Source organism: Penicillium roqueforti (genome assembly GCF_015533775.1).
Source record: "Penicillium roqueforti strain LCP96 04111 chromosome Unknown scaffold_38, whole genome shotgun sequence".
Lineage (NCBI taxonomy): Eukaryota > Fungi > Ascomycota > Eurotiomycetes > Eurotiales > Aspergillaceae > Penicillium > Penicillium roqueforti.
In genome coordinates this window covers 16732-41687 of record NW_024067602.1, presented here as the reverse complement: position 1 = coordinate 41687, position 24956 = coordinate 16732, and the positions used below count along the sequence as shown (strand labels likewise).

Here is a 24956-nt window from a genome sequence, read left to right as displayed (position 1 = left end):
ATTAATATTAGGGAGTAGCTCCATAAGTCATGAGAATGTTGGAAGGTTTCCAGACAAGTCGGCATCCCAATCCCACAACTCTGGGCCAGTGTAATCTAATCCATCAAACCAGCCTCCTAGATCCGTTGGCTGAAAAAGGTCAGCAGAGCCCCAAACAGCATCCAAGGAGCGCCAACTTACCGTGAAGTCACCAAAGTCGTTCGATAGAAGCGACGTAGGGTCAATATCACGTGGTGTAGCTGGGGCAGGATTCGTCCCCGAAGGAATAGAAGTCTGAACAGGAAGGTTAGGTGTGGCAGACAGACAGCTATAAGTGGAGATACCAACCTGAGCGGGGCAATTATCAACACTAATCTTAGCTTCCTCGTAGGTAAGACCATTCAAGATCGCCCTGCAGATGCGAACGGACCTCTTCGAGGCCGTATCAACATTACACAAAGGATCCTCCCCCTTGACGCGCGATTTGACCGAAGCAAGGATGATATTCAAAAAGAAGAAAGGCTTGCACCCCGTCCCACCGGGCCCAATGCGTCTCCCGAAATTATCAGCGGTGCGCTCGACAGCCTGGAGCATCACGCCCTGTTGGGACTGGATCATGCTCATGAGCACGCTGGAGTTGACACCATCCATCCCGGATGTAGTAGACATACTCATTTCATTGGCTTGAAGGGACAGCTCCACACAGGCGGTGATTGCGGCGTGGAAGGTTTCATCACGGAACATACCGCTTCCCAGTTGAGTAATGTTCGGGTAAATGATGTTCTCTGTCGCAAGGGGGAGTTCCATCTGAGAGAGAATGCCGAGGGATTCTTCGAGGCAGATTTTGCGGGAATAGGAGCATTTGGGTAGGCGTACGACACTAAGCGAGAAGGGGCGATGGAGGGCGAGAAGGAATTTGCGCACGATGAAGAGATGTAGGGATTGGGCGAATCGGTGACGTCCTGATTCTCCCAGAGCAATACTCGGGGAATTATCTTCGAAAAGGGAGGATGCATGTTGCATGGAGCGGGAGAGTTCATCACCCATTCGCAGGGCATCGTCGTATGATAGATTAAATCGGAGGCTATTAATTTTCTTCGCGATTCGGTATCGTAGTGGGAGGGTCTTAGCGAGGAGGGTTTGGTAGAAGCTTTGGGTATAAAGGGCAGTACTGAGCGGAGCTGGATTATCCTCCATGTCTGGTATCAAGTCCGCATCGTCCCAATTGGACGGTGGATCGCAGTCGCATTCGTCTAGATCAACCGAGGGTGGAGCCCCGCGGTCGAGGGAGAACTTGAGATCCAGCTCGACGATAGTTGTCCAAAGACGACGGCGCAGTTCAGAGTAGAATGGCCTGGCCTTGTGGAAACGAGCCGGATCGCGATGCAGACCCATTATCGTCGCAGACCGAATCAACGACCCGGCTGAGGCCCAGGCTACATCCGCATCACTGGCGACTCCCAGGCGAGCTACTAAAAGAAGAGTCTGTGTCTGGAGCATTCGGAAGTCGATTTCTGGGCTCAGAAATGTGCACGAGATATATGACTGAACAGCCATGATCCACTTCATGGCCGGTTTTTGGAATATGTCTCGGTCCTCTTGACCTGGAGATGGGACATAGAAGCAACTGCCTGCAGCCATCACAGCGAGTAATTGAGCGACGAAGGCCATGTCGGTTGGCTGGGTGTTGGCCCAGTAATCAGCGTACTGTCTCAAGAAGGTTGGTATGTGCAAGATTCGATACGTGGTCTCAAAAGTGTCGAGATAAAGCTGAAGCAGACGGTCTGCAACGTTTCGCCGGGGAACCAGTTCATTAAGCATGAAAGGCTGCTCGCGAAAGTCGCGCTGATGTTTTTGTATCTCACGCGACCAAAGCTCGGTCTTGAACTGTTTCATATCAGTGTACTCTTTATCCTTTGCTCCTCCGCGGCAACGACCACGGCGCATAAAGGTACCAATATCTTTGAACTACATCTAATTAGCAAATCAACCAAACAACGCAATAAAGGATACTCACAAAGGAAACAGTGGTGGTATAATGACTGCGACCGAAATACCGAGTCTTGGTCTTCTTCCCGCGGAAACTTGAATCTGGCAAGAATCGTACGCGGTCATCAACACCAACATTCTCAGAACTATTGGCCGTATCTACTTCAGAAAATATATCACAAACCGAGGTCTCAGGCGTCTGAAGATGAGACGACTTGCCGAGCGAATTTTCTAAAACACGCAGACGACTCCGGAGCTCATGTAGCTCATCGGAACGAGCACGCTTTGAAACGCGATTTGAAGTCGAATTCGGCCCCAACTTCGAGTCAAAGACGAACATTCCGCTTTTCCGGCCGGCCTGGTCTTCTACGCCACCGTGTGGTAATTGCGGGGGCGACATGCGTCGCTGATCAGATGTCGGATCTGGCTGAGCTCCGATAAAGACGCATTGGGCTGTTGTCTTCGAGCGCACGCATTGCCCGCAGGGCAGAGAGCGGTCACATTTTAATTTGCGCTTGCGGCAGACCGTGCAAGACAGGGGCGGTCGGCGGCGGCGCTGTGGAGCGCGAGAATTTTCAACCTCGTCATGATCTGGAGAGAGGTTGTCTTGATGATTTTCCATTTTCAGGGTTGCCAAGGGACTGTGATTTCGGATTGATTTTCCTTTGTTCGTCGCAGGAAGTCCTTGCGACGGCGCTAGACATGGGTGAGACGTTGCTGCCTTGTCGGAGATGTGCCTTTCCAGATTATCTGGGTATACCACAATGTCTCCGAACGTATGTGTTATGCGTCTCTGTAACAGTTGTCAATCGACAGACGGCCTTTGAAACGGTGACACGAAGGCTTATTTGACGTAAATGTAAGTCTTGAGCTGCTTACTCGATACAGAATATCCGGGTCTCGGAGATACTCTTTCCGGTAATTGAGGGATTATGTCCGAGAGATGCTGATCGATAAACCAAGCCAAGCTTTGCCCAATGTGACTCATTGCTTGTTCTGCTTGAGATCTTCAGATATTAATTGACCCAATCAAAGCATAATCGCCGTCTCTGTACTCCGTACGGAGTACGGGTAAAGGCAAAATGACATCACAACGTAGATTCGAGACTCACGTCTAGTCACGTGGTCTACCGTTTGTGCCTTGTACATCGGACATCTACATGATTACATAATTAATATTGACGGCGCAGCCCGGACAGCGACTTCACCGAGTACAATGATGAAGGGAACTGACTCGGCTTAGATATGGACTTCCCATGCCATAATTTCTGATCTCGATGCGTGATCCTCGCCATTAAATATATGTCAGTTCTACGAGCAACTCCGATAGGCCTGCTTCATCCCTAACTCCAAAGTATGATGCCACCAGCTATCCAGATCTCTCGCGAGCTTACAGAGTAGGAATTGGCATTCTCCTATTTAGAGACTGTGCTGCTGCACCACGAGGCACGGCCATTGAGCGAGAGCTCACGTGGATAAGCACGCATACGAGCATATCAATAACGCAATTTCCTCACCCTGCAACATTCCAATCAGATGATAGCTTTCATTAAAACGAGATTGACATGGAACGACAAAGCCTATTACCAACTCAGATATGGTCTTGTCGTTCAAGAACTTGCCATGTGACTTGGGGCCCGCCACCAGTGCACTATGCAGGATGCACTATGCAGGATAGGCTTGGCGCGGAAGGACATGACAAGATTCACAATCAAGCGCATATGTAGGGGGAGAACGTCGCGCATGTTGGTATTCACCATTCCCGGGCACGTCATGTTGATAATGACTTCCTTGGGGTCCAGCCGCGGCGCTAAACTGTATATGAATGTCGCGCAAGGTTGCTTCAAGTCCCCATAGCGCTGGAACGGGATGCAGGCATCTTCGCTGTCCATATGCGCAAGTAGACCTTCATCGGGCTTGGTAGGAGGTTTCTTATCCAGGCTTATGGCCTCGTGCGCGCGATTGCCGACCCAGGCAATACGCACAGAAGAGCCTGTCTTCTCTGCACTCCCCTCTAGATTCGGCATTAGCCCGGCAGTAAACAAACTTTGGCGTAGTAATTGACTTGAGTGGTTCGGTTATGGTCGCTCGCGCTGCGTTCCAGCTTGGGTAGACCGATAGCCGCATTAAGAACGAGGATATAGACTACCGAAACCTCTCGCGGAGCTACTTCGTGAGCCGTTATTCGCTGTCAAAATCATCGATATCAAGAACTATGACCTTCATGATCGCCCCCGGGTTATGTTTGAATGCGGCGGTCCTGGCGGAGAAAAGTTGCGTAGGCCTCACCCCTGGCAACATTGCGGACGGCGAGAATCATAATCGAGGCGCACAGTCGCAGCAGCTATTTGGTCGTTTCGAGATCCATTCCAGCGCTGGCACCGGTAATGACGATGAGCTTACCCGTCAGGTCATGTCCGTAGACAGGGAGGGGATCGACTTTCGGCTAGATGATATTGCCCATGATGGGTGTCAGAGTGGATTGGTGTCGCCAACTTGAAGAGCACAATGGATGATAGAAGGGAAGCATTGACGTAGTCATACTGAAGTTTCCCTTGCCTGTAACAAGCTACCCTGCTATCGTCAGCGTGTTTAGCGGACGGTTGAATTGGTGGGTGACTCAGCATTTGGCCGACCGTGGACCCGAGGACGCCAGATCATCGTTCAACCACCCAGGAATCGTAAATGTGACCTCAGCACTAACACTGGCATCGATATATACTACAAGATAAGCAACTATACCGTGGCCAATACACCCGCTGTGCTTACGGCCTTCGCAACCTATCTTTTGGATGCCGACATCAATACCAATGCCGAGATTCCAGATCAGTCCCAGCTAATCCGTACAGTATCTCGGTCGTGTACCTACATCTTTTGATCCATTCTTTAAAATTCTCATGCCTCCGCATTTTATCCACCGACGGATGGCTCGCTCCTCCTCACAATTGGCTCCGCCGGACTATATCCGAGGGCGTTTCATACAGCGGCTTTGTCAACGACTCGTGTCCCAACTAGAAGCCGCCGCAGTCATTTGGAGACAAGAATATCAACTATATCGACACAATTGTGAAGAAGTATTGACCCCAAGAGAATCACGCAGAAGCTGCAGAAGCTGCAGAAGCTGCAGAATCGTGCATGAGTTGTGAAAGGTATTTTGGTTTCCAAAAATATCTCCTATTTTTGGAAGGTTTCCCCTATCATTCCACCAGCTTAAAATGTGGCGTATTTCTTCGTATTCGTTCTTCAATCACGGCTTTGGTTTAGTGGCTTCTCTAGTACAAAGACCAGCGTAGTCAGCTACAAGCATAGCCATGAGGCAGATCATCCGAATTGCCGGATGAACGTTCTTCCACTAGGGGGGAACCTCAGGTCATAGCATTCGCTCTCTTAGATCACACTATCAATGATAATCAATGATACTTGCCCTCGCCATATATCCATTTCGCCCATGACCTACTACGTAACTACGTAACCTCATGATAAGCCACGCGAGTCGCCAAGTCACATAACCCGATTAGTGCATCGACAATTGCCCAAGGACACAATTCCGTTCACACTGGCAACCGGCAAAGACGGTATATATATCATGCATCGATGTGCTCCAAGGACTTTTTTATCCTTTGTTCCAAGAGAAAGATTGTCAAAATGTACAAATACACCACGCCAATTCCATCATCTTTCCGGCAATCTCCGCATGAAACAACATAAGATCCAGAACATGGCCGGCTACCGCAAACGGGGAATCATCACGCTCCCCAATAAATCGCATCATGTCATCCGGGAGCCTGACATGAAAAAAGAAGTCTCCTTCAATCAGGATGTGTTCAACTTGTCTCTTGCTCTGTCGCAAAGCCGCATAAATGATGCGACGGAGTTACGCGGCATGGTCTTGGATGTCGATGGCTCCGTCAAACAATCTGAAATTCGAGGAACTAGAGATGAGATTGCTAAACGGTGGGGATTAGATGGTCGCGATCTACGCAACGTGGATCTTGTCTCGGAAGGAATCCCGCATTTGTTGGTCCGTCCGTCTGTTATCTTCATCAGCATGTTTACTTTACGGCTCCTGGTCCGCACAAATGGAGTGCTTCTATTTCTTCTCCCAATTGAAAACTCCCACGTGAAGGTGCAGGATGTCTTTATGACAGACCTTCAGGGCAGGCTCCAACCCTGTCCTGGCTCTGGTCTTTTATCCAAACTCCCATTTGAGCTACGAGTAGTGGATGCGGCGCTTGCCTCTGTGATTGCGACTCTTGAAGCCGAGCATATTCTTATCCGTCGAGAAGCTGAAGAGAGCTTGCAGGATTCAACAAGAGAAGATGTTGTTTACTCTGTTCTGCGCGGGTTGCAGAATCATAAGAAAAGGCTCGTGGCAATTCAGCAGCGCGCCCGCCAGTTCCGCTCCGCGCTACGGGAAATTCTTGAAAATGATGAAGACATGGCGACCATGTTCTTAACGGATCGGGAGGCAGGTCAACCGCATGAGGTAGATGATCACCAAGAAGTGGAATACCTCCTCGAGGCATATTACAAGAGCACGGACGCTATTGCGGAGTCTGCCAGTGCTTTACTAGGCGATTTGGAGCGCACAACGGAGACCATTCAATCAATCTTGGATGTACGACGAAATCAGATCCTAGTTTTCGAGGCTCAACTGGAGATCTGCATGTTGGGATTTGCCGTGTCAACTTTTGTGGCGGGCCTGTTTGGAATGAACGTGACAAACTTCTTTGAAGACAGTCCTTCGGCATTTGCAATTCTTGTCGGAACGTGTATAATTGGAACGGTCACTATCGCGAAGTATGGGCTATGGAAACTCAATAAATTCCGGACATTGCGTTTTTAGAGCGAGCTTGCATATTCATCATTGGAAAAATCAAATGAAGTCTTTTTCTGTAGGCGAGGATGCACGGGGATTTAAATTGGCAGTGCCATTTCTTGTATGAAGTAGAAATATAAAAACGAGAGATGCGACTTGACCTAATCATGATAGGTTGACGGACTACAAAAGCAGCAGGGAAGTTATATATATCAAGTCGTGTGCTTGCAAGTTAGAGGTGAACCCTTTTACCAGATGAGTAGAGGCATATATATATCTATAGAGCAAAGCGGGTAATAAATTAAAGATTCACAACATTTGATCTTCAAGAACCGAAAACACTCCAAATCGACTCTCACTGACACTCAGAGCATACGGCTCCGCGGGATTGAACTTCAACTATTACCATTACTCCCACCAGTAAGTGATACCTCATATCTCTATTTAGTGGTTACCCCGTCTGGTGTCTGCATTTGACTGACAAGTATTTTTACAAATTAGTGATGATTCCTACGACTACTCAACCTCCATGGCAGCACGCACTACAACGGCAGCAAGGGCGATGCTGTGTACACCCCTCCCCCTGCGCCTGGATGACCATCCAGGAAAGGAGGCTTCCGCCCAGCATGTCCTTTACCGTTTTCCCCTGGGACGTCACAAATGCAGCCATGATTACGCCGGGAAGACCGGCTTTGCACCGCTGCGTGTACCCAGGCCCCCAACAACCCCGGCGCCGACGATTTCGCCACAGGAGTCGTTTACCACCAAAATCTAGCAGCCAGCTTCTACCATTTCTTTGAGAGACGTTAATTGTGATGCGCCCACAGACGGGCCGAAATAAGTCCGCGCTTGTGCGTTTAGATCTAGAAGGACGTCGACTGTGTCAGCGGCCTGTCATGCGCCTAGTGCGAAGACGAAAACGGGTTCTCAAACATGGCCATCGTGTAATTGGGGTGGGAAAACACTCCGTACATCTACGCCCAACCAGGGTCTGGGGAATCAGCAAACCCCGGCGAAAGGATCACCCTCTCCTTATACTGAACTGGGCAGGTTATACCGGGCCCACAATTCTTCGGTACGTGGAACGATTGGCTCTTTGGATCTATTGTTATAATCAATTTCCTTGAAGTATTCCGACTGCTTGGGCCAACGATGGAGCCCGACTGAGATTCACCTTGTTATAGGTTCCCGGCGTCACTAGCAAAACCGTTAGACCGGTCGGATATTGCACCAAAGGGCCCCGATTGGGGTCTTCGAACCAGTATCCACGTGGTCGCCGGAATTTCCAATCTTGGCAGAGGCCTCGATCCACAACGGGCTAGGCGGACATTCGCAGGATCGAACAAGGCCGTTGTTCCTGCCATTGTTCTTATTTACGGAGCATACCCTTTTCTGTTCGTTGTTCTCGTGCTTCTGATTTGCTGTGGGATATTGACATGCAGATCATCAGGGATATGCAGAATACCCGGAGTTCCCAGCGGATATCTTTTCCTGTGCTACTCCGTACAACATTGTAAAACAGTATTCTCTCCTATCAACTTGTATTTTATTCAGCAACAGCGCAAAGTCGAAAGGAACTGGTGTCCAAGTGTTACATATGATAACAAGTACCAGCAGACCCAAAGCCTAATGTACTAAACCCTGTATCTAGTCAGGGCCGACTGAACCTTAAACCTATACGAAGGAAATAATGAAAATCATACGACTGGAGGAATAACATGATCCCCTCGTCTCAAAATGTTACGCACCAAAGCACATCGAATTTTGTTGCGGTGGCATTCCGTAGTATTCCGCAGTCCTCTTACTAGTTGCAACACAGAGAGTATTAAAATACGGATTGATCCTCGCAATATTAATCGTGCACACATTAGGCATACCGTTTGTCGCTCAATAGTGGATAACCATGAATCCTGACACTTGAAGTGGATCATCTCTGACAAGTCTCTTTTGCCGCTTCGGGGGCTGCATGAGAGGAATCAATTCTCTTTAAAGTAAGCATTGCCGCACCTTGATCTTGGCCTGTTTCGAACGTCCCAACACGATGGCTGCATACAATGCCCAGGATAGCTACCAAGGGTCCTATCGGGCCGGGACGATCACGATGACTGTCCTGGGCGTCTTGTTTGTGATTTTACGGTTTCTCGCACGGTGGAAGAAATCACTAAAGCCAGGCCTGGACGACTTTTTTATCGTGCTCGCTCTCTTTCCTTTGTTAGCACTCGTTGGATTGATGCTATCTTGTACGACACATTTCCCCTAAAGGTTGTTGATTCTCATGCTAATTGTTGATAGTAACTAATTATGGCATGGGTTTACATTCTCAGGTCTTGCCGTTAGCAAACATTATAATGATTGCAAAGGTCCGATTCAAATTACAGAGGATACAGTTGATACCTCCGCTAACATCCAAGTAGCTTCTACTGATATTTGAGATCATGTACGTCACAACGGTAGCAACCACCAAAATTTCTATCCTCCTCATGTACTGTCGCATCTTCCCCACGAGGGAAATCCGCATCGCCTCCTTGGTATTGGGTGGGATGACACTCTCCTGGCTTGTCGCTATTATCCTCGTGAGCGTCTTCCAATGCAATCCGATCCCGCGAGCCTGGGACACGCGCATTCCTGGTAAATGTATCAACCTTAAAGGCATGTTCATCGGGAACGCAGTACCCAACATTCTCACCGACATTCTCATTCTGTCTCTACCGGTCAAGGTGGTGTGGGGACTGCACGCAAGCCTCACGCATCGACTGTCCGTGGTTGGAATATTTCTCTTGGGTAGTTTGTCCGTATATCCATTTCCTACATATTACTACTTTGTGACGATAGACTAACCGGGCTGCTCTCCCTTAGCGTTGTCTTCACTAGTGCCTATCGCTTCGCTACCATTTTTGGATTCGACCCGACGGACATTGCCTGGACACTTGGAAGATCCTGCACCTGGTGTGTCGTTGAATCCTCAACGGGTATTATCTCCGCTTGCATGCCGACCCTGCGCCCACTGTTCATGATATTTTCATCCAAGTTCTCCAGCCGGTCTGGGACTAGATCACGAACTACAGATCTCGACCAATCTAAAGGTTATGAGTTGGATAACTCTGCCCTACGACCGGCGAATGAGCCGCGTAATAAAACCAGAACACAGCTGGAGGTGTCCCATGCCGACGATGGGTCTGAGGATGAGGTGCCATTGAATTCCATCCGAGTTCAGCAGTATATGACATGGCAAGAATCCAGGGGTGACTCTTTTCGAGGATATAAATAAATACTTCAGCAAATGATATAAATAATCTCTATTTGAAGCAGCCTCGAACCCGGGGTGACTTCAGACAAAATATAAATTAATTCCGAGAAGAATAAACAGTGAGCATATCGGTATGTTGCATTTGGATGGGGAGACTGGGAGAAGGTAATGATAATTTTACGTTGGTGACATCAAAGAGCTTGGGTGATATGCTTCTGCATCCTGGGCTCAAAACACGATGTACAACATCAAATGAAGGTCGGGGGTACGCACTAGTAAGACGACCCGTCAATGAATGGCCACACAAAATATTGGTGATTTAGAAGAAAAGAATGCGAGAAAGACAGGAGACCGAGGCTTGTAAGACTAGAACTAAAACCGAAATTGCTAAAAAGACATGGCTAACAAATGGTATACAAATCAGATTCTATCTTAACGATTTGCACGCTTCAATAGGATGGTTATCAATTTCTTTCTCGAGCAATGATAATCAATCAGGAAAAGGTGCAAGTAATGCTATCTTCTCGCTAGCTCGAACATGAATTGCTTTGAGCTTCATGATCAGAGATGTCGGAACGAAAAGAAATAACAGACACACGGTCCAAATGCGAAGAAAATACAAAAATCAAGATCTACTGAATTACAGAGCGATCATTCCAACACCCGCCAGGAGTGCAGTGGCAATGTAAGCAGCCACCTGGAAAGAGCCAAAGGATGAGCTGTGGTGCACCCTGATGGCGCCGCTGCTAGACGTGGACGACGAGGCTGTCGAGGAAGCAGAGCTGGAGTCGGCGGTTGCAGTGTTTTCGGTAGTAACAGTTCCGGTTCCAGCGGTTCCAGCCTCTTTTATCTGTGTAGAGCAAGTGCCAGTGGCCTTGGTAGAGGCCTTGACGGTTGCAGACCCGGAGAAGCTGCAAGCATCCGCAGCACGGTCTTGCTCAACATAGTACTTGTTCAAGGCAAAGGCAAGCTGCTGCTTGGTTGAACACATGCTATAAGCACCGTACTCGCCGGTGGTAGCATTGGCTGTCAATCCGCTGCAGTCGGTGTAGCCGCAGACAGTGCTGAAGAGGTTGGCGTACTTCGTCGAGGCGAGGGATCCGGCGACAACGCACGCGGAGGCATCGTACATGCACTCGCACAGCTGGGAATCGGCGGCAGGGGGCAGAGGGGAGGATTTGGCGTCCCAACTGGCTCCGACGGTAGGGCAGCTTTGCAGGGCGGTGTTGGTGGGAGTGTAGGAGGCCTTGTTGACACCAGTGGGGTTGGCGTTGGCGATCTGACTGGAATAGTATTTGAAGTCGGACATGGTCTTGACACTGGTGCTATCGACGACAGAGACCAGACCTAAAAGTCTGATCAGTTACCCGAACATATATGTGGGAAAGGAATCATTTCCTTACCGTAGTTGTTAGCCTCCTGGAAGTACATGTACACAATACCACCAGACCAGACCTCCGCCATGGTATCGCCATAGAGGGCCTTCACCTCGGTGAACTCGCGGGGCGTGACCTCGTTGCAACCGTACTCGGCGAAGAAGACAGGGACGGAGTAGTTGGCGAACTCTTCGGTACGAGCCTGGTATTTAGATTTCGCGTAGGTCGAATTACCGCACCACGAGTAGATGTTGTATCCCCAGAAGTCAATGCTATCTTCGGCATCTCCACAGTCGAAATAGTCGGCCATGTCCGCACGGATGTCGGACACATCGGCGGTAGCATATCCAACACCCATAGATCGGTAGCCCTTCTCCTTGATATACTTCTTGGTGTCACGAACAGCAGCCTTGACAAAAGCGCTGGCGTCGGAAGTAGCAATGGTGTTGGAAACCTCATTTCCAGCAAAGAAACCAATAGTGTTGTTGTACTGGGCCAGTTCATCAACAACACTAGTGTATCGGGCAAAGAGATTGGTTGTCCACGAAGGATCGTTTCGATCGATCGATAGATCGGGGTCTGACAGATCGGAGATCACGTAAATACCAGCCTCGGACAAGAGTTTCATACATGCCGAGTGGTCAGCAGAGGCGTTGATGGCATAGGTACGGATAACATTGGTGCGGAGTTCAGCCATGATGGGAACATCACGCGCACACGCGGTGGCATCGGCTAGAGGGTCAGTGTAGCCGCTGCTACTCGTGCTTTCCTCTGCAAACAGGTTAGTCGGGATGTTGAGGTGACTGCATAAACGACCTACGTTGATAGGCGACTCCACGCATAAAGCTGTTCTTGTCAGTCACCGAATTTGAGATACATCGATACATTCGGACTTACAACTGAGTGTCATTGCTAGAATAGAAGAACTTGGAGCCCTATTGACAGTTTTAGTACACCACGGTTTGAATACATGTAACATGTATAAAGACAGTACCTTGATGATGATGGGATCCAAATCAGCAACAGCAACCCCAGCCAGGGTTGCCAGTGCCACCAAGGAGAATTTCATGGTGATGAATGGTCTTGCGGAGCTGATGCCGCAAAAGTTTATAGCGAATGTATGTAGTTGGAATAATTGGATTGAAAAAGATAGAGAGAGAATTAAGGAATCAAGGAATCAAGGAATCAAACGAGTGAATAATGACTGGTGAAATGGGAGAGCAAGGTCAAAGACGGGGGGAATCCATGGCTTCAAATCCATTAATAGTAAGATTAATAGTGTCAGATAGTCCAATTCTATTTGCTCTCTCTAAAACCACGAAAAGGACGCGTATAGCCAAGCTAACATGCCCAATATGGTCAAGTGCTTTGAAGCCATCGTTCAATAGGTTTAGGCCACTGGCGCCATGGCAGTTTTCCCGGAGATAGTCTCTCAAAAAGAACATTATTAGGGCTCGAGAGCGAATCGGTTCATGTAGTCCGAACGAATAATAATAGAGAGATGGATAGGCTCCACGTACTTAACTGGACTTGGCTTTGGCAGTTCTTTGTCGATCTGCAAACAAAGACACTACCACGTATGCATTTCCCCATTGAAATAGGCAGCCATCAAAAGTAATCTTAAATTAACAGTTATTCCCTCACTAGTTGAAATGAAAAAAAAGGTAAAAAAAATTCAGCTGACGCGGTGCGTGGTGGGGCTTCTTGGTATAGCGCCGACATTGGGTGGCTTTCTCCTTTTTTCTATCCTCAAAAGATCTAATTTAATTCGGCGCTAGGTAGATTGAAGCTATAGTCTGTCTACAGAATTGCTTGGCCCTAGGAAATAATAATATTATTGGCCAAAGAAAACTGTCCAAGATCTTGAATCACCTCGGAGATGATTTCTCTATATGGCCGATTCATCTATGCACAAGTATTTATGCATGTCATTCTTCCCTTTCATATGCGTAATTAGACTGTCGCAGAGATTCAGGGTTATGAGGGCTCATGTGGGAAATAGCAAGTTAAGAATAACCTAGTTACAATCCACGATGGGGATCTTTAGGAATTGCTGTATACTTCGGGCCAACGTAGTCTAGAAAAGATCGACATGTAGATCAAGTCGGCTTTTCTCCGATTCTACGCTCCTTCGGCCATGCTTGCAATGTATGCCAGCTTCCAATAGCCGACCGACTTCGTTCTATATAAGTTCACAACGGCAAACTCCGGTCGAGAGTTGCACAATACCCTTTGCGAATGGGCATGTGTGGAGAATCTTATACAACATACATGACTGTTGATTTTGTGGGGATCTCACTCCCTCCAATATATATTTTGTAAATTCCCCTCAGTAGTAATCATGCTTTGGAAATTGTAAATAATCCTAGTGGACTAAAAGGCCTACACCGGCAATTGTCATAGATGTTTCTGGGCGGTCTTCATGGGTTTGTGGTTTTAAAACCAGAATTTACATGTCGCAATAAATGGCCAGAGACTACATTTCCGCTCATTTTCCACACCCCGCTACAGATGAAAGAATAGTTAACTCGAATTTCGATATCTCCATGTGACTCCATTATACACATTAATTATACATCGACACCTCGTGTTCGAATTGAGATTGGCATTAAGAAGCGTTCCTTCGTTTCGTCCTGGTGTAATTACTTGGTCCTGATCCCTCCTTTATATTCGTTGCTGTTTGCGATGTGCATCGATGGCTGCATCAAACGATCGAATTGTGTCGAGCGGGCGCTCGAGTCGGCTGCGTGTTGGGTTGGAGAGATCGGGATCGGCTATCACCAGGTTAGAATGCAGTTCTAATCGAACATAATTGTACTCGGTGACTTACTGATGAGCTTTCCTTCCCGGTCCTTATGCTGGATGCTTCGGAGCGAGAATGTATCCCGAGATCCAGGTTGGAGGTTCACGGCGGCTACTTCCTGTCAGTGGGTGTCCTATAGTAAGATGAACTATTTTGGCGGGAATACACACTAGGTTCTGATTCATGTAGGGCCATGTTAGGATCGGCCTTGCTCTGAAGAGAAGTCTTGGGGCTGTGGTGCGACTTGACCGAGCCAGAGCGCTCGCTAGAAGCCAATGAGGACGGCATGACAGGGAATGTATGAGATGAATTTTGATTGTGAGAATTGATTTTGTCCACAACGTATATCAAAGTAGTATGGTGAACCTAGTTGGTAAGTCTAGCAATGCGGTAACCAGCTAGGCGGCGAATTTGATCCTCTATATATATATCCCTCGGTCGCTCTTGTCATTTGCAGACGTTGGTAAACTAAGAATAGATTGCTTCTCGAAACATCAAAAATCGAGATCACGCAAGCTGTGGCGACACCTGTGGAGGATTGGTTAAGACGATGATTGGGCCGATTCTGATCGGCACTTGTAGGCGACTCGCTACAATCCAGATTCGTATGACGTTAATGGTCCACCGGAAGCACTCCCAATGGCTAGCCAAGCTTCTAATGGCGTCCAGCAGAATGCTTAGCATGCGTTGTGACCAATCCGAATGGATGAACACTGCAGGGGCCACGCAAGCACCGGGGGCTGGAATCTTGAGATGCCCCAAGTACCCGCAAAGAGTCCAGGTACCCGTGTTGTGTTGCGTTTTCGAGCAAGCATACATTAGCGAGACATGAGCTGAGGAGGGCAGACTGTACATCAATCACATGTATGGAGGATATAGTACATATGCAAGTATTCCCCATTGTACGACAACTTACCTTCCCCGGGGATGATCGCCGGTTTCGAAAATGTGACAAAACCGCCCCAGCATTCTTCCTCCAGGAACAATCAATGACACCTTGTGCTTTGTGCAATCTGGATCTCACATGGTTCTACGGGGCAGTGCTAGGAAAGAATGTTTCAGGACGATCTCGTCGTTATGGTCACATTATCACGATGCTTTTTTTGAGCTTACACTGAATACCGCGATTGCGCTAAGACCGCGATTGAGAGTGTACATAATTTGTATGAAACGAGGCTGGGGAAAAGGCTACGCAATCAATATAATAATCAGAGAATAAAATTCGATCTAGTGGAGCAATTGAATAGAATGATAATGGCTTGTAATGCATTATTATTACTTCACTGCGATGTCATAACCTCTCTTGATCCGGTGATCGCCGGATTTGAAACATCCCCAGCATTCCCAACGTCGAACATTCATTAATTTCCTTCTCTCCAGATTGCTTTGTAACGATGGGACCCAGCCCCCTTCCCCCTCATGTGGGCTGCGATAATGTCATTTCCCGTCATGATCCTGGGATGCATCGTCGCACATGACCGCATCCCCATAACTGCCCAGTTTCTCAAGACAGTGCGGTCGCTTTCAGTCCGTCGATCTTTCGGGATAAACTGGAAAATTTGCGAGTTAATCACACAAAGGGCTAGATGCGGCGCTTCAACCTCGGAATGCCACTTGAATGCCACTTGGGTGTCTTGTCATAATTCCGAGCGGGGGAAATGCGTGCAATGGTAGCGCTTTTGATGACCTTCCACTCATTCTTATACGGACTGAGTTTTAACCACGGTGTTACTTTTTTTTTTGTCGACTGCGATCGGACACTAGTACAAGCGACAACTATCGGAGAAGTGCAATGGTCGAATGAACACCCTCGAGAGTGGATCCCACCGATGCATTCTTGGTAGAACGCGGAATCAGTTTAAAGAAAGAAAGCCTCACACTTTTTCTTATTCCCTTCGTGATCAGCCCTCACACCAGCCATTATTTGGATTTTCACATCGCCCAGAATCTCTCGGCTGTTGTTGATTGCACTCATTGAATCGTCTCTCTCCGCATTAGTAGTTCGGGAGGAGGCGACTAGAGCTTTGGTCTTGGCAAGAAAGCCGGGGTGTCATCCGTGCCAACTGTAGCTGGATTCTTGATGGCTTGAACAAGATAGCGCAGTCCACGGCCATATATTTCTCGACTGGCAAGAATATTTCGTTGATCGCCGTTTACTATGCCTAGCTGCAAGCTCCCAAGGCTGCGAAACCCCTATTCCATTGCAATTCGTGCGCCACGGTCGTTCTGAGCGATCTCGAATCAAGGTAGTTCCACGTGAGTGCTGTAGCTGTAATAAATGTTCGGAAATATAGCATCCACGAGATCACAAAAGCCATTCCTGTATTGCCGGTCTAGCGCCTTCGAAACCGATCCTGTCATCAGAGCCTCATCCATAGACGCACGGGGAATCGTGGCCCATTGCTGCGCTTCTTCTGCAGTGACCAGCGCCATATTTGATGTTGAATATTGTGCCCGGGGGAAAGTGGTTCTTGAGAGCTGGTGATGACTGCTTGATGCAGAGAAACGGTAGAATTTCCGGTTCCTGATGTAGCCAGGACATGGGTTCCCTCTTCTCTCGCATGATTGACATCTTGGCTGGGTTTCATCACACCGGACACTGAATTAGAGTGTTACCGCAAAAAGAAAATAGCCTACCACTGGGGGTTTCCTACTTTAACCCGCCGTTGGAGACATGCCAGGCAGCCTTTGCTGGGGGGAACACCAACCATCGGTTCTCATCTGATCGCGATCGGTGTGTTATGACATTTATCGTATGGGTATGAGGCGAAAAGGAGACACATTTCGAGAATACGAGGTTGTCCAGGGGAGTCCCTGGCACTTAACTTGCACCGACAGGGTACTCCGTACGAAGTACAAATTTTCCCGTGTGCATTGGTGCATTGGGCGCCTCGCGTGGGTTTCGATGTGCTTGGCGTTTATCAGAATCGGAGCTTGTCCAAAAAAGGGAGATTTTCCTTTGAGAGTTGTACAACATAGGAGTTCAAAGTTCGTGTTCGACATTCGGGCGACGAGTAGGCCACTGGTTCATGACTCTCTCATTGGATACTACCTTACCGCCCCTACCACCGCCTTCACGAACCATGTACTCCGTACGGAGTACTAACTTCTCTTATTCATTTCATTAGTACGCAGTAGAATATTATTTATTAATTTAAAGGCTGATTTTTTGGGCTTTGAATATGATAGGCAAGTTAAAAGATACAACCAACATACAACAAGGGACCTTGAAATCTTCCAAGACTGTGAGGGTGGATGACTAAGATACTGCCGCGCAACAATATCCAATCACAGCTCACCTGACCATAGCCGACAGCCGACTCCCGGCAATCTGACCGAGGTATCTCCGCGCCGACTAGTACGGAGTACGGAGTTATGCATTCGGGAATTCGACCTCGCATCAATCTTCTAAATGCACAAGACAACTAGCTGGCATTGCAACGACAGGCTCTAATACCCAGCCCACAATGAAAGCATTCTTCTCACTTACTTCTCGATCACAAGCCCTGTCCGGTGTAGTTCAACATGCAAGAAAATCACATCTCATATCGCGTCATTATTCCAACCCGCCCTCTAGGCCTCTGCCTCTTGCTGGAGTTACAGTGGTTAGCCTCGAGCAAGCTATTGCTGCGCCCTTTTGCACGCGACAACTTGCCGATCTTGGAGCTCGAGTCATCAAGGTTGAACGACCAGGTGTTGGAGACTTTGCACGACATTATGACACGCGAGTCAATGGCCTAGCGTCGCATTTTGTATGGACCAATCGCTCTAAGGAGAGTTTGGCTCTGGACCTCAAATGCTCCAAGGACCATGCAGTCCTGATGAAGCTCCTCGAAAAGGCTGACGTTCTCGTTCAGAATTTGGCTCCCGGTGCTAGTGCGCGACTGGGGCTTTCTCACGAGGCATTAAAAGAGAAATACCCTGCTTTGATCGTGTGCGATATATCAGGATATGGGCAAGATGGTCCATATCGTGACAAGAAAGCCTACGACCTTCTTATTCAGAGTGAGGCTGGAATGCTATCCGTCACGGGCACTGGAAAAGAGCCGGTGAAGGTTGGTATCTCTATCGCCGATATTTCCGCGGGAATGTACGCCTACAGCAACATTCTCTCGGCGCTACTGCAACGTGGTAAAGATGGCCAGGGTTGCCATATTGACATCTCCATGCTAGAGAGTATGGTAGAATGGATGGGATTCCCTATGTACTACGCATACGACAACGCTCCAGGACCGCTGCCAGCAGGTGCCTCGCATGCGGCTATCTACCCTTATGGGCCGTTCGAAGCTGGTGATGGCCAGTCGGTCATGTTGGGCGTTCAGAATGAGAGGGAATGGGTTAGTTTCTGCAACGGCGTCCTCTCACAACCAAATTTAGCCATCGATCCTAGATTTTCGAGCAATTCACAACGAACTCGAAATCGGGATGAGCTCAAATCTATTATCCACGACGTGTTCTCGAGGTTTACAGCAGAGGAAACAATCGCTCGGTTGGACGAAGCGTCAATCGCTAATGCTAGTGTCAACGACATGAAAAATGTTTGGGACCATGCTCAGCTTCAAGCACGAGAGCGGTGGACCAGGGTTAAAACTCCCATGGGAGCCATCCCGGCTCTTTTGCCTCCTGGATCAACCAATTCCACCGAAAAAGGTGGATATGGCGCTCAGATGGGTTCGGTTCCACGGGTTGGAGAACACAATGAAGCCATTCTAGCGGAGCTGGGTCTATCAGATTGATCCTATATACAACAAATATTATAAGAGCCCAATAATTCACACAGATAATTTGATGCTTCTGATTGGCAAATGAGGCCATACGAGTTCTCTATTGCTAGCAGGCGATGTTGTTTACCCAAACCGCCCATATCCCCCATGAGCGCCAATTATATATCAATATGTCTGCACTCGTCGTAACCCTAAGCTTCAAGATTAGCGACTTGACAGTCTTTATCACGTACTCGGGGTGGCAGCCCCTAAGCTGCCGACGTTTGTTGGTCGCGAACTTGATATAACCTTAGCCTCGGGGCATTCTAAGCAAATATTGAGAAGCAAAAGGCCCTCGTATCCTTGTCGCCTGCTATCTGTGATACGTTACTTCAGGCTTATTTTGACTGGCTCCATCCATGTTTTCCAACTCTTGATCAGGTAGATCTGCAAAGTAACCATCAAAATGGCACATTGTCACCATTGCTCTTCCAGTCAATGCTCTTCATTGGAGTGAGTCTGTACTCGGATACGGGGCGGGGTTCGGCTTCTTCGCTTATATGACCTCGGTGTTTTGCCGACATCTCGATAACCCATTTTAGGTGCCAGACAAGAATCGGGGCCACTCTGGATGTCCGGATTCTTCGACCCGACCCTCGTGGAGCCCAGAGGACCGGAGACCAACGCCAGGGCCTTCGAATTGAGATGGGATTTGATGAGATCACGCTCTACAGACGATGAGAATAATCAATCCCAAAGAGTGGCTTGATTCCTTTTACTATGTTTCTCGAAGGCGGAACACGTCTCGTTTCCCCCCGCTCTCGTTAATACTGACAGAATGCCAGAAATACATCAATGCCCTTATCATAGATACCTAGGCTACCGCAGCACTTGACCATGTGGCTGTTATCCTGCCTTTGATCGAATGTCTTATTTCATCTCCACTCCACGCAGGCGAATCCTGCGGTAGGAATTGCGGTCCACCATGTATACAGGTCTTGTTTGTGCCAACAGAGGTTCAAGATATAAGCACCCGTGGAAAGCCTCGAGGGGGGCCATCAGCCGTGAAGAAATCGGGAGTGCGAAATGCTTAGACTTCTACAAACTTCGGATGAATTTTAGAACAACATCTCTAAAGAAACTACTAATCATAGTCTGGAAAGTAATCAAGTTCTCGATATATCATTCATTCGCATATTCAGCCCAACCACTTCCCATCAACAGTATAGCATGTTACATATCACCAAAGTAGTCAATTCATATCCATCCCTCAAGAGCGGTAATTCACAGTCACGTGGCACGAATTGCAGTTTTCGGTTCCAAAGCTTCCATGTTGCATGTCACAATTGTCGACAATGGCCTGAGCAACATCATGGATCTTCTGTCCGCTGACGGGTTGATCACCACTACCGTTTGTAGCGTAGACCAGGTAGCATTCGCCTTCGCTAAATTGACTACCGTCGTTGTATGTTGCCGACGTGTCAACATTTGAAATGGCCTTGAGACAATCGTCTTTGTTCGCTGGAATCAAAGATCCGTCGCAACTAAAGACTCATTAACATTCCGAACGAAAGAGCCAAGTCTGCTAGAGAAATAATAGGGACAAGAGGACGTAAACTTACTTATCATTGTAAGCCATAGCCAACATTGCAGGAGCCACGGCTCCGATCAGGTAGGCAATAAGTTGCATCGTAGAAAGCTCGAGAAAATGGGGTTTGCGGAACAAGAAAGGTTTGAACAACAGAGTTGGAGGAGAAGCTGCAGGCTGGCCGGTAGGTAACGTCTATTTCAATAACAACTGTTCGTCTTTTTGAAGGGAAACTTGGCTCTACCAGTCACCCACATCACATTTTAAATATCTCAGGAAAGACCCCTGAGTGGCAAATTCGACATGTGCATATTTTAAGGAGTCCTAATTTGCGAATATTTCTAGTAAGTTCAGCCGTAGGAGTTTCCTAATACGGAAGATATCGTCATTACAGACTACTTGCTAGAGTAGAAGCTAATCTAGAGTGGAGAGATCTATGAGCAATGACGTAGAAACTAAATGGCCCCCACGAAACTTGATCATACTCATTGGTTTCTCTGTCGAAGTGGAATTGTTTGCTGATCTCCAGCAATTTATTCAGAACGAAGATTGAAGCGTGAAGAGGCAATGACTCCATTAGCCCTCCACGCGGACGTGGCAAAGCTCGCCGATCTGTCTTAATACTACACCGTCTCAAAATCCGGCTTAGGGCTGTCCGAAGGACCTCGGGAGACAGATTGAATTATGAAATCAAGAATGCCACCCAGCACGTGGGTTCCCCTTCACATCGAAGCGTAACAGTAAGAACTGATACCCTTCACTATACAATGCCGCACTTTCCTTATCTCATGCTATGTGTTCAAACTTCAGTATGATTTCCGAGGAAGGCCGATTACATTGACTCATAAGAGAAGCATCTTTGCAGTGCAGCTGGGAATAATCTTGACGTTGGGGATTTTATCAATGGGCAATTCCATCGAGACTCGGATAGCGCTCCTTTGTTCTTCCAAAATACTGTGATCGGTCTCATTAGAATCATCCAGACGAGGAAAAGCCCGAGACTGAGGAACTCTAGTCAACTTGCCAGAGCTCCACGGAATCAAGCACTGCTGATGATATTGTGTGATTTGAGATGTAGTTCGGGGAAATTGAGCTTATTCAATGTAATTTGACCTTTCTGGAGTGTTTCTTCTTTGCCAACAGCGCTCAAATGAGATATATTGTGTATAGAACAAAACGCAAACCCAACCCATCTGAAAAATCTTGCAGAAATCAATTTACTTTTTAGAAACACTTGTTATAACAAAATTTCCACCTAATTACTTGATTAAAGTCATCTGCGAGCCATTGACCCATCCCAAGGCCAACTTCATTCAGATATATTGCTTACAATATCGCTAGACCGGTGATCTAAGTCAACAACAGTTTGCTACGCGCACGAGGACTCGCGCAGTAGTTGAACCAAATTTTCACTTCAAAATTCAAGTGTATACCGTGCATTTCGAGCTCTGATTTAAAATCTTTGCCAAAAAAGAGAACAGATAACGGAAATCTCGCGTCGATCTCTCTGAAGTTCTATATACATTCTCAGGATCGGTAATTGACAGTGACATGACAGGCATCGCAGTTTCCAGTTCCATAGCTCCCGTGCTTCTTTGCACAGCCATCAAGAATGCTCTGGGCAACGTCATGAATCGTCTGTCCGCTAACAGGCTGATCACCACTGCCATTTGTAGCATAGACCAGATAACAGTGGCCCTCACTGAACTGACTGCCATCGTTGTATGTTGCCGATGTGTCGATATTGGAGATGGCTTTTGCGCAGTCCTTGTCAATGGAAACCAGGTCCGTGTCAAGGACGAAAGACCCCTCACAGCTGAAGATTGTTAGAAACCAGCAGTCTCAGATAGGTGCCGTAGACGTAATACTTACTTGCTGCTGTAGGCCATGGCTACTTGACCAATGGTGGCCACAGGAAGGAGATAAGCCCAGAGCTGCATTTTCACGGATGTGGGATAGATGGTAAGATGGTAAGATGGATTTTGCGATTGACACTTGTGGGTTGAAGTTAAGTAAGGGTCGGAGAAATGGCAACTTTTTATACCACATCTATAAGGATATATGATCACTCAAGGCCATAATGGGTCATTCCTGCTATCCGCAATACGTATGTCATACCTTGAGCTTCCCAAGGGCAGTTTCCTAATCGGGTAAAGGTGACGCAGTGGCTTGGTGAGTAGACATCCACGTAGCCTGGAGTGGCGAATGTAACCGTCTATCCCGCAGACTTTTAACGATAGAAACAGACTACCATATATCACGGATGGTAAATATACTCCGTCTGTCTCCACTCATTAGCACGGTAGATTGACGAGAGAAACACGTGTGTTTATCGAATGGGTCAATAACACTTGCTTAGAGATAGTCAGTAGACAAGGATGCTGATCCATTCGGCATACCTTCTAACTCGAAAGATTGCGGCGATCGTTTTGAAAAGTGACATAGGAGGCCGTAGTAACTATCGGGTATAAAGCATGGGCCGATCCATTGAATCCTATGGTTTACTAGTCAAATTCGTTTCACTCCTGAACACTCGACAGCCTTCACATCTTTCCCAACAACAAAATTATTCGTCAACATGCACGCTTCAAAGATCTTGGCGACCTTCGTCGCAATGGGGGTTCACGTTGTAGCATACAACAACAAGTGAGTGGACATTCTATAACTTCAAGCCCACCAATTACTGACAATTCACGCAGCTGTGAGGGCTCCGGTGCAGCAGGCATTGCCCTCATTCCTCAGAACTGCATTAATGCGAAGAATGCCATCGATACTTCGGCGACATACACCGACGGTACCGAGTTCAGCAAAGGCAACTGCTACGTGAAGTACGCGACCAACGGCAGCGGAGACCAACCTATCTCAGGCCAAGACATCGTGAATACCATGACTACCATTATGGACAGCTGTGACGTGGGGATTGGCAGTTTTGGCACGGGAAACTGCGATAGTTGCCACGTGACCATCAATTACAGGGCATGAGTTGTTACCTCTTGTTCACAGTAGAAAGTGGCTGTGACTGTGATTGCAATGAGTGGTGGAGGAGCATGGAAAACTCGAGTCTGAATTTCTCGTTCTCTTGAAGATGATGTGAACCAAAGTCATCTAAGTCATGTTCATACTGAATCATACAATCTTTCTCAATTTATAATTGAAAACACCGCTTTGCCCTGTAGAATATAATAGCCTAATGGTTCGCCGTCACTCTTTTTCCAAACACAAGCGAAGGAGATATCACTTCGTCCTGCACCACGTGGGCTGGAGTGGGTCGGCGATTATAAGGCCCCCGCCGCATCGCCCACCGTAGCCCGCCGCTAAGGGACAGCGGTGCCTATGAAACCCACCTGCCTCACATCCCCGACGGTGCCGATCCTTGTTTCGGAAGAAAGACTTGATGAGAGGTGCTAAGTGATCCAGCAAAGCCATACGGAGTACAACGGAGTAAATGATGGATGTAGACTGTATTTACTCTATGGCTGAGTAAATGAGAAGTGATCAACAGAATATATATTCCTAATGGCGATCTAACCACTGCTGTGAATGTCTCTAATAATTTCATAGACATAAAGGAACAAAGGCCTTAAAGCACAAAGGATCACAAACAGGGCAAAGAGGTCTGGCAAGGTCACAGGTGCATCCCGGCAATGCCTCGACGCACTAGCAAACACAATTGATCTTCCTTCCTGAGGTTGTGAAGACCTGCTCTCTAGGTATGCCAGTGATAATGCATACAACACACTCAATACGGAAATCGATATCCACCAGCAATTACCATCGGCGACTATTTATCTTCCGATCCCTCTAGGCCTTATACTCTTACTCTAACGCAGATCATGTCGTTCCTTCAAGCGACATCATATGGGGTTTTCCGAGGATCTTGCACAGATTTGGAAAATGCGCAGAACTCGGAGTGACCCACTAGAAAACACGGCCTAGGTGCACGATGGTCCGACCTTTTCTATCGGACTAAAGATAGCAGTGAATTTCGGACAAGGTAGACGCCACTATTACCCTATTCCACCCGACCCGCAAATGAGAAGGAGTATAGGCACGGAATCTTTACCCGTGTGGGCTGAATTGCCAAGGTCCCCTTCCCTTCTTCCTTGGCCGCTGCTCGCACGTCCACTTGGATCAAGACGGATCAAGGGGATGCAGTAGACCTACCTATAAGCTCCATTCTTCTTCTTCCGCACTGTGGATACAAGGCTGGTGCAGATCAGGAACAAAGCCGCATCGTCGGAAATAGCTCCTTCCCGATGTCCAGATTGGAAATTCTTAGCACGTTCCTGGGGCACGAATATTCAAGGCACGAAGCAGAAATCAAACTGGATTTCACGTTAATAGTTTCTCATTCGCCCTCAGACGTAGCAGAACAACTATTGATTCCCAACCAGTCACGAGCCTGGCAGGTCCCCTTGCAGTCTACTTATCCGAGAATCAACTTGACTTGCC

General features: G+C 47.7%; 9 protein-coding genes across 9 annotated transcripts; 3 read left to right on the top strand and 6 right to left on the bottom strand.

Annotated features, from left to right (window-relative positions):
- Window positions 1-27: 27 nt before the first annotated feature.
- LCP9604111_8860 (uncharacterized protein) lies at window positions 28-2590 on the bottom strand (the record flags this gene model as incomplete). Its single annotated transcript, XM_039077050.1, has 4 exons — window positions 28-129; window positions 181-273; window positions 328-1947; window positions 1997-2590. The coding sequence occupies 4 exons, from the start codon at window positions 2588-2590 to the stop codon at window positions 28-30; spliced, it is 2409 nt and encodes an 802-aa protein (XP_038925097.1).
- A 988-nt stretch (window positions 2591-3578) lies between these two features.
- LCP9604111_8859 (uncharacterized protein) lies at window positions 3579-3995 on the bottom strand (the record flags this gene model as incomplete). Its single annotated transcript, XM_039077048.1, has 1 exon — window positions 3579-3995. The coding sequence occupies one exon, from the start codon at window positions 3993-3995 to the stop codon at window positions 3579-3581; it is 417 nt and encodes a 138-aa protein (XP_038925096.1).
- A 1667-nt stretch (window positions 3996-5662) lies between these two features.
- On the top strand, window positions 5663-10055 carry LCP9604111_8858 (CorA family magnesium transporter; the record flags this gene model as incomplete). Its single annotated transcript, XM_039077047.1, has 6 exons — window positions 5663-6768; window positions 7776-7862; window positions 7972-8152; window positions 9112-9147; window positions 9202-9542; window positions 9644-10055. 6 exons carry the CDS (start codon window positions 5663-5665, stop codon window positions 10053-10055), a joined length of 2163 nt encoding a protein of 720 aa, XP_038925095.1.
- A 619-nt stretch (window positions 10056-10674) lies between these two features.
- LCP9604111_8857 (glycoside hydrolase family 72 protein) lies at window positions 10675-12479 on the bottom strand (the record flags this gene model as incomplete). Its single annotated transcript, XM_039077046.1, has 5 exons — window positions 10675-11381; window positions 11438-12181; window positions 12231-12256; window positions 12308-12345; window positions 12405-12479. 5 exons carry the CDS (start codon window positions 12477-12479, stop codon window positions 10675-10677), a joined length of 1590 nt encoding a protein of 529 aa, XP_038925094.1.
- Window positions 12480-14074: 1595 nt separating this feature from the next.
- On the bottom strand, window positions 14075-14501 carry LCP9604111_8856 (DUF2406 domain-containing protein; the record flags this gene model as incomplete). The annotated part of the gene is made up of 3 exons (XM_039077045.1): window positions 14075-14184; window positions 14241-14324; window positions 14384-14501. The coding sequence occupies 3 exons, from the start codon at window positions 14499-14501 to the stop codon at window positions 14075-14077; spliced, it is 312 nt and encodes a 103-aa protein (XP_038925093.1).
- A 3179-nt stretch (window positions 14502-17680) lies between these two features.
- Window positions 17681-18949, top strand: LCP9604111_8855 (CaiB/BaiF CoA transferase family protein; the record flags this gene model as incomplete). Its single annotated transcript, XM_039077044.1, has 1 exon — window positions 17681-18949. One exon carries the CDS (start codon window positions 17681-17683, stop codon window positions 18947-18949), a length of 1269 nt encoding a protein of 422 aa, XP_038925092.1.
- A 1237-nt stretch (window positions 18950-20186) lies between these two features.
- LCP9604111_8854 (uncharacterized protein) lies at window positions 20187-20606 on the bottom strand (the record flags this gene model as incomplete). The annotated part of the gene is made up of 2 exons (XM_039077043.1): window positions 20187-20460; window positions 20539-20606. 2 exons carry the CDS (start codon window positions 20604-20606, stop codon window positions 20187-20189), a joined length of 342 nt encoding a protein of 113 aa, XP_038925091.1.
- Window positions 20607-22031: 1425 nt separating this feature from the next.
- Window positions 22032-22444, bottom strand: LCP9604111_8853 (uncharacterized protein; the record flags this gene model as incomplete). Its single annotated transcript, XM_039077042.1, has 2 exons — window positions 22032-22320; window positions 22377-22444. 2 exons carry the CDS (start codon window positions 22442-22444, stop codon window positions 22032-22034), a joined length of 357 nt encoding a protein of 118 aa, XP_038925090.1.
- Window positions 22445-23082: 638 nt separating this feature from the next.
- Window positions 23083-23486, top strand: LCP9604111_8852 (uncharacterized protein; the record flags this gene model as incomplete). Its single annotated transcript, XM_039077041.1, has 2 exons — window positions 23083-23150; window positions 23204-23486. 2 exons carry the CDS (start codon window positions 23083-23085, stop codon window positions 23484-23486), a joined length of 351 nt encoding a protein of 116 aa, XP_038925089.1.
- Between the last annotated feature and the right edge of the window lie 1470 nt (window positions 23487-24956).